At 47.2% G+C, this 11,312-nt stretch overlaps 1 protein-coding gene across 1 annotated transcript in view; it reads left to right on the top strand.

Moving 5' to 3' along the window:
- Window positions 1–11,312, top strand: part of FOXJ2 (forkhead box J2) — a 21,210-nt gene that overhangs the window by 2,161 nt on the left and 7,737 nt on the right. The window contains 6 exon segments of the mRNA XM_024733535.1: window positions 4,976–5,322; window positions 7,240–7,314; window positions 8,132–8,200; window positions 8,383–8,523; window positions 8,997–9,195; window positions 11,152–11,312. The exon segment at window positions 11,152–11,312 is cut by the window's right edge and continues 4 nt beyond it. Of these exon segments, the coding sequence (XP_024589303.1) occupies window positions 4,990–5,322; window positions 7,240–7,314; window positions 8,132–8,200; window positions 8,383–8,523; window positions 8,997–9,195; window positions 11,152–11,312 (978 nt within the window). The 5' untranslated portion in view covers window positions 4,976–4,989.

Genomic DNA, 11,312 nt, shown 5'->3' with positions numbered 1-11,312 from the left:
CAAAAAAAAAAAAAAAAAAAAAAAAATCAGTTGACTGCCAGGGAGATTTGAGCCCCCAAGGAGTTTCCTTTCAGAAAAGCACCTAATAGTCTCACCCTTTGCCTTCCTGTTTCTTGTTCAATTCTGGGTCTCTGGAACCTTGTATGTAAGTTTTCTTTCATAAGATAATAGCAGGAATCATCAAAGCCCAGACTGTCCAGAAAAGGCAAGAAGAAGGTGCCAGGAACTCCTTCTGGCTGAGCCTGGGCTATGGGTTTAGTAGTGCTCTGCCTTGCCACCTGGGATCCCTAGCTGGGTGCCTGCTTTCCTGCCTCACCTTTAGGAAACACCTCGTCTCCTGTAAGGGGCATTAGACCCCACAGAGAGTCTAAGTGGGAGGCTTCATCTTATTTGGGTTTTGATGTTTGCTCCATTCTCTGTCTGGGCATTGGGTGGACTGAGTCTCTAAGTACATCCACTGGGTCCTGGCAGTTACCTGTTAGTCATGGTCAGTGAGACAGGGCTCTAATTCAGGTTTGTATGGCTGTGCTGTAGAATGATGTGTGTCTGTTTCTTACTTCAGGTGGATGTGGCTCTATCCACATCCGTGCAAGGTGTGGGGACAGGTACGTGTGTGCTTTTCAGACTAAGCCTCCAGTTACCTAAAACTGTGCGTTTCTGGTAGGCCTCTGAGAGCAGGTGCCCCTGTGTGGGAACGTGGAGAGGGTGCTGGTGAGAATGCCCAGCTGGGAGGAAAGGCTTGGCCTGCGCTGTCCAGGGGGAGCCCCCGTGAATGGCTCTATGAGAGTCATCCCACGCAGCAGGGCAGCCCAGTCTCAGGCGAGGACCGCTTCTTCTAGGACTGATAAGAGAACTCCATTTCGGATGTTTCTGGTCTAAATAGCGTGAGGATCCTGGGTTCTTAACTCTAGAACCCCCTCCCCCATTTTTTGAAAAGAGCCAGCTCTGTGGAACAGCAGACTGTTTCTCACAAAGTACTTTACCGGATGCTGGAATGCTACTTGTTGGATGGCTCAGAGCGAGCTGGACCACAACACCTGCAGGTGTCTCACTGCCACACAGTGTAACTGGCCCTGCTGGGACTGAGTTTCCCTAGTTCTCCTTGCCTCCGTGGAATCAGTTAGAAGCATATGGCTATTGAGTTGGAGTAACTATGACTTAGAGGGTGCTATTTTCCAGATCATGTTTTATGACTAGACCTAGTTCCCCCTGAAAAATAAGGGATGATATTCCCCCATTTCTTCATCCTGGGGAGTTTACTAGTCCTGGCATTGGTCAGTCCTGGGGCGACACTCCCCACAAAGGAAAAGTTTGAGATTCTGACATCCTGAAAACTATTGAGAACTCAGTGCGGGTGTAAACCACTGCAAGTTCGCTACTTCCAGGCTTACCTGTATGGCCTGTCCATTTTCTAATTTTCAATTTCTAATATTCTCCTTTTTTTCTCATTCAAAAATGGTAATTGCTATACTTACATAACACTAGTGCTTTAAAAATTTTAACTCAAGGTAATCCTCCCAACCACCCTATGTAGGTACTGTTATCACCTCTGTTTTCCAATGGAGAAATTACAACACAGAGAGGTTAAGTAACTTGCCTGAGGTTGCACAGCCAGTAGGTAGTGAAGCCAGGATTGAAACCCAGGCAGCCTGGCTGGTAATCGGTAATGTGGCAGACTTAGCCACTGCTCTATTAGTTTCTGCATTATGTACAGAGCAGGAGGTTATCATTCCTTAATGTCTGACCTTGGCACCATACAGAGAACAATTACTGACCTTTCAGAGAAAATGGGAAGAAAACTGTGCCTATTATTTTGGGTCTTATATGTCTCACCCAGGATCAGCCCCGCCCCCCCCCCAACATAGAATGTCTTTCTGTTCTTCTCTGCCTTTCTCCCAATAGTGTGGTGTTCATTAGACGTTCCATGGATGTGATGGAGCCTGCCCTTTGGCTGCCTTTCCCAGTTTCTATGGGTATTTCCTTTCAGTCTTCCAGCTCGAAGAGAAGAATGTAGCCTGACTCAGGTTCTGCCCCAGCCCAGTGGCACTCAGGTTCTGCCCCAGCCCTCTGCCCCACCTGGAGAGAGAGGTCTGGGTAACTAGGTTGGTTGGACTGAGAAATGGAAGTACCTTTTGTGTGCCTTTCTAATAATAGCCCTGAACATCAGCCTGGTGCCATTATTTTGGGGAGTGTGGAATGTGTGGCAGCCACTGGCTCTTTAAGCTTCTTTCACGTCCCTCCAGGAATGAAGCTTGGACAGTGTTTATGACTGCATCCTTTTATTGATAGGGGGAAACTGAGGCAGGAAGATTTCAGGGAGCAAGGGGCGGTTCGGGACCTTTCGTGAGTTAATGTCAAGGTTCGGAATGGAATCAAGGAACCTCATTCTCTGAGGTTCAACATACTGGGCTGCCCTTCAAGAATGGGGAAGTGATGGGGGTGAGGAAATGGGATGGGTTTAGGGAGAATGGTGCTGAAAGATCACAAGGATCTTTCGCTGCGTCTATCGGAAGGTATTTTGAGTGCTGGGGCGGTATCTGGAGGGCTGGCTGGGAGGGTGCTGGAGAAAGGTTAAATTTAACCTCAGTGTCCTAACCTGGTACTGGGGAAGTGCTAGGGAAGGGCATAGAACAAGTAGCAAAAGGCCAAGGGTGCTTCGCTTTCCGGAATTCACGGTGATTGGCACTGCCAAATGGGTTCTGTAAACCACGTTGATTGTACTCTCGTGTCCCTCCCTGTCCAATGTCTGGAGAGTTTCAAATGAAATGCGCCCTGAAGGCTTCTGTGTACTTAAGGTGAGACTTCCCAAGGAGCTTTAGCAGGAGACAATAGGGAATAGGGTAAAACTTCCTTACAGACCCAGGAGAACCCTGGTCATCGTGAACCCGCTCATCGCCATGTCACCGTTCAGCTGGGATAACCCAGCTACAGGACCAGGTGGCTGCCCATCGCACCCTGCTTTACCCCAGAAGCTGTGCTGCTTTGACTTAGTAAAGCGCTAGGAGGTCTGAGGCTTCCTGGAATGCGTAAATGTCCCTATTAGTTTCCAAGTTTCCGTGGTTTTAGGGCAAGATGGTGGTGGTGGGATGGCAAGGAGAGTGGTGGGGAGAGGAGCTAAGGATGAAGGGGAAACCCCATCGTGGTGCTGTTTCTGAACAGGGCCTTTAAAGTTTTTTCTCCTGTCAAGCAATTCTTGGGTTGCAGTTGGGTCTCACGCTGCCCAAGCCCCCGAGGCGCTAAGGTGTTTCCTCGAGCCTTCGGGAGTGGGCGTGTTGCTGGCGAGGAGCGCAGGGCAGGGGACGTGCGCGTGCTTGCAGAGACTGCGTGGGTGGGGAACTTGGGGAATTGGGAGATGAGTGAGAATGCTGACCCTTCGGAGAATGTCTCCAGGGGAGAAGAGTCTCTAACTAGAAGAGGGAGCCAATAGCCTGAAAGATGTGTTGGAGGCGGAGACTGGGGTAGGCAGGCATATCTGCGATTGAGCTTCTAACTACAAAGTGTGTGGATGTGTGTGTAGTTGTATGTAACGCTGGTGCGTATTATCTGGGTGTGGATTTAGAGGTTATATACGGAATAGGTTTTCTGTCCAGGATTCTGAGGCATGTTAGCCTTGGACGCCTCGATGGACCCTCAGCAGGGGTCCGAGGAAGAAATCCTAGCTGGAATCTGGCCGGCTGTGCAGGCACGAGCCGGTCAGGCAGCGAGCGCTTGAGGGGTGGCTGGCATCGACCCCAGGGGAGAGCCAAATGGCTACCAAGTGGTTCCTGCCAGCCTTTCCAGATTCTGCGATACAGATCTCACCCACCGTTCTTCACCTTCCCCCACCGAGACGTCACTCTAGCTGCACCTCTCCGCCTGCAAGAGCGCCCAGGCTGCGTGGGTGGCAGCCGGGCGTGCAGACAGCAGGCGTGGGCGGGTTGGCAGCGTCAGGAGTTTGCATGGAGGTGCAGCGAGCGTGCGTGCCAGGCCGGGAAGGAAGGAGAGAGGAGGAGGGCGGGAGAAGGGGAGCTAGCCCTTAGCCCCAGAGTGGTTATTTTTAGCCCGGAGATCTGATTGTTACCGGTGAGCGCGCAGCTGGGTGTCTCCCTGGCTCGGTGCAGCAGGGCAGGCCGAGAGGTGGGAGGGCCTTGCCAATGACTTCTTCCTGGTGTCGGTGTCTGTGGGCTGGAGCTCGCCAGGGGGAGCTTTAAAGGTGCCAGGGCAGCTGTGCTCGGGCTCCGTTCGCTCTGTGTGTGACTCTGTGCCCTATGGGTAACGTTATAACGTGTATCTCATTGTGATCTCTGGTCGTGAGCCACTGTTGGTGTGTCTGTCTTGCATCTGTGCTTGGCTGGTTGTCACATGTAACTTATGTTGGGAAGTATGTAATATGCCTCATGTGCACGCGTATGTGTGATAAGGGTGAGCACTGGTATGGAACTGACATGATACATCTTTAGAAGTGTTGGTGTGTGCTTCATTAGTGTATACTTGTGTTTACTCTGTTTTTCTTTGCACATTCACCCGTGCTATCTGTCTGTGGATGTTGAATGTACATGTAATAAGCATCACATAATTGGAGAATAGACTTCGGCTGATTTTACCTATTTATTGTATTTTATTTTTAAAATTTATTTCTACATAGTTTAAAAAAATTATGTTATAGGGCTTTAAGTGAGAAGAATTGAGGGAATAGCTCAGTTTGGTGGGCGGTTTGATCTCCTTTTTAGTCCTGTGCGAAGGGAGAGGCCTCTTGGCCGTGTTCCACGTGAAGATGTAGAATAAGTACCAGTCTACCACCTGGTAGGTAGCTGGTGACATATCCGTTTGGGGGTTCTGGTAACACCTGGTCGAGGGCTATCCCAGGGGAGGAGTCTTCTACAGGAATTAGAGTGGGAAGAACCTCTCCTTCCCTTAAAGCCCTAGGATTTGTGTATCACTTGCCACCAGTAACCACAGGTAATATTTGTCTATTCTGTTTTCCTCTTCTCTACAGAACCCAGAAGTACCATGGCTTCTGACCTAGAGAGTAGCCTCACCTCCATAGACTGGCTCCCCCAGCTGACCCTCCGGGCTACCATTGAGAAGCTTGGGAGTGCCTCCCAGGCTGGGCCTCCAGGCGGCAGCCGCAAGTGTCCACCAGGCTCACCCACAGATCCTAACGCCACCCTGAGCAAAGATGAGGCAGCCGTCCACCAGGATGGCAAACCCCGATACAGCTACGCCACCCTCATCACCTATGCCATCAACTCCTCTCCAGCCAAGAAGATGACCCTCAGTGAGATTTACCGCTGGATCTGTGATAACTTCCCCTATTACAAGAATGCTGGCATTGGTTGGAAGGTGGGACGGCTTCTATACCCTGAGATGATTCTTAGCCTTGACGACCTTTTCCTCTACTTTTATTTCTTCCTATAACCTGGTCCAGTTCACTCTGAGCGTCTCAGAGATGTGTGAACTTAAAAATCTCAAATCTCCCATGCGTCACTTTTTTTCCAAAGTTGAACAACTTCCATAAGGTGTATCGGGGAAACGCCAGGGATACCGAGCCACTAAGTATAGTTACGGGGGCAACAGGACGCTGACGCGTATCAGACCCTCTTATCCTCTGGTTCATTTCACAGATATTTATTGCCACTCTACTCTGTTGAAGTCACGTGCAAAGCGTGGCATTGCTCCATCCTACCTAGAGGTAGCATCTCATCAGGTTTGCAGAGCTTCATTCCACATAGTCAGCATCTTTTGAAAAATTGTGTGCGAAGAAAAAGAGTAACATAATTAGGTTCTTCCCCAACAGCTCATCCACCATGCAAGGAAGGAGAGGATACGTTGTTTGGCTGGAGATAAAGGAAAAAGGGGCCTCCTCTTCCAAGCAAAGAAGGAAGACTGATATTCTCAGTCCTTTGGAGCAATCACTCGCTTGCCAGTTGTTGAGTAGGAATGGGGATTTAATGTAGGTCTGTCACTCTGTAAATCACCGACTGACGTACAGACCAGATGATGAGCTGGAGACTGTTGAAAGCATTTAGTGTTTCCTTTAGAAATATGTTCCTGCTAGCTGCCATAGCCTCCAACCACTTCATCCAAGACATGTAGCAACAATATTTCTTTCCTCCAAGTGTGACCATTCCATGGGCTGTTGAGAAGACAAAGGCAAAGTGTGCCTTGTTTCACTCATAATTTATATTTTGTTATCATTTACATCATCAGTTTTTGCTTTTTTTTTTTTTCCCCTTGGCCACACCACTCGACCTGTGTGATCTTAGTTCCCCGAGTAGGGATCAAACCCACGCCCTTGGCAGCGAAAGCTCGAGTCCTAACCACTGGACCGCTGGGGAATTACCACATCATCAGCTTTAAACATTGTTCTTTCACTACTGATAGAATGAATTAAGGAACTGGGCAGATGTGATTTTTTTTTAATTGAAGTATAGTTGCTGTACAATATTATGTAAGTTATAGGTGTACAATATAGTGACTCACAATTTTTAAAGGTTATACTCCGTTTATAGTTATTATGAAATATTGGCTGTATTTCCCATATTGGACAATATAGCCTCGCAGCTTATTTTATACACAATAGCGTGTACCTCTTACTCCCCTATTCCTATATTGCCCCTACTCCCCTCTCCCCACTAATAACCACTAGTTTGTCCTCTATGTCTGTGAATTTGCTTCTTTGTTGTTTTATTCCCTAGTTTGTTGTATTTTTCAGATTCCACATGTTAGCGATATCGTACAGTATTTGTCTTTCTCTGTCTGACTTATTCCACTAAGCGTAATGCTCTCCAAGTCCATCCATGTTGCTGCAGATGCAAAATTTCACTCTTTACTATGGCTGAGTAGTATTCTGTTGTGTGTGTGTGCGTGTGTATGTATGCACACACCCCACATCTTCTTTATCCATTCATCTATTGATGGACACTTAGGTTTGGGCAGATGTGATTTTGAGGCATTTATATACCTGTTGTTAGTTGGGTGGAAAGATTGAAAAACTATATAATCAGCTTTCTAGAAGCACCTGATAGTCAGATTTACAGCCATTACCTCTCATCAATTTAATTGCTTCCTTTTTCTTATCTCATTGCTCTTGCTATCTGATAGGTAATTTCCTCCATCAGTATAGTTAAGAGGTGCTTTGTTCACCCTGATGCTGGAACTTTAGTGTGTGTTATATCCCTTCGTGTCCCTCTGTGCACTACTGGAAAATTTTCTGCTTTGCACGATGCTCAAATCTAACTTGCTTCTCTGCTTCCCCAGAATTCAATTCGGCACAACCTTTCTCTCAACAAGTGTTTCCGGAAGGTGCCCAGACCTCGGGATGATCCTGGGAAGGTGAGATTCTGTTGTAAGCGGTGAAGGGAGGGGAGGAAGGAGCGAGAATTAGTTGACAGCTTAGAGTCCTATGGCTGTTTTAATTACCCAGAAGAGGAAATCATGTTAATTAGAGGAGCAGCTTTATTTTTTTCCTCAAAGGAAGAGCTTGGTTATCAAGCTGGTGGGTCCCCATGAGAGTGAATGACTAAGGAAGACTGAAATTTTTTTTAAATAGAAATATTTATTTAAAAAATGGACCTTGATGCCCCTTTTTTGTGCATGGTGCTCTTTCTAGATGTAAAAGGTGGGCTTAATAACCTTTGTAGGAGTTTTTCTGTATAAAAATCCCATGATTTTACCTTCAAAAGGGAGAAGGGATAGATCATCCTCTTTGTTTGACAGCTGTGGATGCTGAAGTCCAAGAGAGTTTTGCCTCAGATCACGTGGAAGGGAAGGGTTGGTCTGGACATTTCCAGCTCTTTGAACTAGATGCTGTGTTCTGTCCCTCTAGAATGATCGAGGCCTCGGTGAGCTGTTAGGACAAATGTAGTCCTCAAAAATAGCTGGTTCCCTCAGGATTACAGTCCTGTGAATTTACAGTTATTTTTCTTTTCTTTCTTTTTTTAATGTTCCAGATAGATGATCTTCTTTAATGTTAATGTTATTTATTTATTTTTTAAAATTGAAGTATAGTTGAATTTCAGTCCAGTTATATTTTTAAAAATATAACTCCTATTTTATGTGAAAATCTCTTCAAATGTCTACTTTTCCAAAGGTGGGAATTTCCGTATATAATGATTTTTTTTTTCTTTATGGGGATGGGTTCTTCTTCTAGGGCTCTTATTGGACAATCGATACCTGCCCTGACATCTCCCGAAAGAGAAGACACCCTCCCGATGATGATGTAAGTCTCCACCTCAATGAGATGCCATTTATGAGCCAGCTGCTCCTTCCACATCTTTGCCTGCTTTTTCAGTCATTTCCTAAATTTGGGGCCAAGGTCAAATACCAGCAGGTGTGGAACCATTGGTCTTGGGAGGATGTTTAGCATCTGCTTATAGATTTCTCTTCTTTCACAACCCTCAGCTATCCCAGGACTCACCAGAACAGGAGGCAAGCAAGAGCCCACGGGGAAGCGTTCCAGGGAGTGGAGAAGCCTCACTGCCTCCCGAGGGGAATCCTCAGATGCCACTTCAGAGCCCCACGTCTATCGCCAGCTACAGCCAGGTAGGAGGTGGAGGTGGCAGGGGATATAGGGATGGATGGATGGATGGATGGATGGATGGATGGTTGAATAGATTCATATATCTGTTGGTTCAAAATTATGTGTTGAGTATCTGTGCTATGGTAGGCAGATAAATTGGGAAAGAAGGAGAAAGGGAAAGAGGGAAGCTGAGAGAGAGATGGAGAGAGAGAGACGACAAAGTTTTAAGAAAGATCAGAAAAAAAGTGGTGAGAAGACAAGAAAGAGAGCCAAAAGGTTATGAGAAAGGAAAGATGACTATGGATGTAGCACAGGAAAAGGGCGAGAAGCTACAGCAAGATAGGAACGAATGAGAAGAGAAGGAGAAAATGATGCTCATTCATTGAAAAGGTGGGAGAGGATGAAGAGGACAGGCAGAGAACTTGGTGTCCACTAAGGGGTTGTATTGGTCCCTCACGTAGGACATGTATCGAGTCTTTCTTACCTCTTTCTGCAGGGCACAGGGTCTGTGGATGGCGGAGCAGTGGCAGCAGGGGCTCCAGGCCGAGAGAGCACCGAGGGTCCCCCTCCCCTGTACAACACCAACCATGACTTCAAATTCTCCTACTCAGAGATCAATTTTCAGGATCTAAGCTGGTCCTTCCGCAACCTCTACAAATCCATGCTGGAGAAGTCCTCTTCCTCCTCTCAGCATGGTGAGTTTGGAGTGGGGAGGGGAGCAGAGACGTCCTTGGGTTTTTGAACAGATGGGGACATTCTCTTCTTTCCCTCTTTTTCTTACTCGTAACACAAGGAGAGGTTGATCACTGGTCAGGGAAAGCATGTCATGAGCCACAACTGCGTGGAGTCAGAGCTCTTCTGGCTTAGTTCTGAAGGACAGCTGTTTCAAGAGGCGAGCTGGGTCATTAGTTTCAGTAAGTGAGTTGGAGGAATCCCCCATCTATTCGAACTAAGGGCCATGATTTTATGGCTGCCAGCAAGTCATTCTGAGGATGGCCACTAGGGGACAGCAGTAGTTTCCTTTTCCTAAGAATCCCTGCGTTTCACTGTGAGGACAATTTAATTTTATTTTTTAACGTATTTATGTTAATTTTTATTAGGAACAATTTCAAACAGATGCAAAAATAGAGAAAATAGTATAATAAACCCTCATGTTTTCATTGCCCAACTTTACCAGTTACGGATGTTAAGCCTGTTTTGTTTACCACCCAGCTTGTCTTTTAAATGGAGGAATTTAATGTACATCGTTCTACTTGCAAATACTGGTTCAGTATGCATCCTTAATGATGAAGACTTTTCTTTTAGCTATGCATTGCCATGATGACTCCTAACACAGTAAATAATGCTTCCTTAATATCAGTTTATATCTCATCCATACTCAAATTTCCCAAATTACCATATGAGAATGATTTGAAGCCGTTATTGGGAGACGTTTTTTGTTTTTTTTTTTTTTGCGGTACGCGGGCCTCTCACTGTTGTGGCCTTTCCAGTTGCGGAGCACAGGCTCCGGACGCGCAGGCTCAGCGGCCATGGCTCACGGGCCCAGCCGCTCCGTGGCATGTGGGATCTTCCCGGACCGGGGCACGAACCCGTGTCCCCTGCATCGGCAGGTGGACTCTCAACCACTGTGCCACCAGGGAAGCCCCTATTGGGAGACTTTTTGAGAGATTGTCTTGTTCAGTGCTCTGTGATTCCTGTTTCTTAAATTTTTATTTTATTTTTACTTATTTTTTTGCCACACCACATCGCTTGCGGGATCTTAATTCCCCGACCGGGGTTTGAACCCATGCCCCCTGCAGTGGAAGCGCGGAGTCCTAACCGTTGGACCACCAGGGAATTCCCCTAAATTTTTAGAAAGAATTTAGAGGTAGGGATGAAGTCAGGATTTTAGGTGAATCATGAAATCTTGTTCTGTCCAGTGGCCTTGGATAGGCGGTCGGAGATTAATGGAATGATAAAAAGTGGTTAGGGGCTTCCCTGGTGGCGCAGTGGTTGAGAGTCCACCTGCCAATGCAGGGGACACGGGTTCGTGCCCCGGTCCGGGAGGATCCCACATGCCGCGGAGCGGCTGGGCCCGTGAGCCATGGCCACTGAGCCCGCGCGTCCGGAGCCTGGGCTCCGCAACGGGAGAGGCCACGACAGTGAGAGGCCCGCATACCACAAAAAAAAAAAAAAAAGTGGTTAGGAGTCACTTTGGGGAAAATTGTCTTAATTGTCATTTATTGTCTTTTATATCCCAGGGGATTCCTATCTAGAGTTGTGTTGCTAGATTGCAGCATTTGCTTGAGAAATGAGTCCAACTCAGGTGATTTGGTTGATTGGAAGCAGGGAGCTTGGAGGGCTCCCAGAAACAAAGGGAAAAAATTAGATGGAGCGAGGACAGCAGACAGTTCACTCAAGTTTAATCACGGCTGAAGGCTGAAAGCCCGGGTCTCCATCTCGAGCTCTTCCCTGCCCCATCTGTTTGAGAAATTCATCCGTCCCCACTCTACTGCGTACCCAGACTCCGTTTTTCGTAGTGACTGCAAGAGGCAGAAGCGTGTAGGACAATAAGGAAAAGGAGAGAACAGAGGCCCATGGCTTTGTTTTATTTATAATTTGCTTTTGGAACTTTACCTGATGTCCGATGTCTTTTGAAACTGTGATTCCAGGACTACATCCCAGATCCTTGAAAAATAGCATGAAAAGGTGCATGCTGACCTTTTGGCTAAAATTTCAGCGGTTGTCGGTGCTGTCGAGGGCCTCCGTCTGTCGGTTATCCCTGCCGGGGCGGGGGAGGAAGGGGGCCCAGGGGACCCTGCTGCCCCAGCAC

The sequence above is a fragment of the Neophocaena asiaeorientalis genome, unplaced genomic scaffold (assembly GCF_003031525.2).
Source record: "Neophocaena asiaeorientalis asiaeorientalis breed wild unplaced genomic scaffold, Neophocaena_asiaeorientalis_V1.1 scaffold150, whole genome shotgun sequence".
Lineage (NCBI taxonomy): Eukaryota > Metazoa > Chordata > Mammalia > Artiodactyla > Phocoenidae > Neophocaena > Neophocaena asiaeorientalis.
Note: the sequence above shows the minus strand (reverse complement) of the source record. Positions and strands in the feature narration are given on the sequence as shown.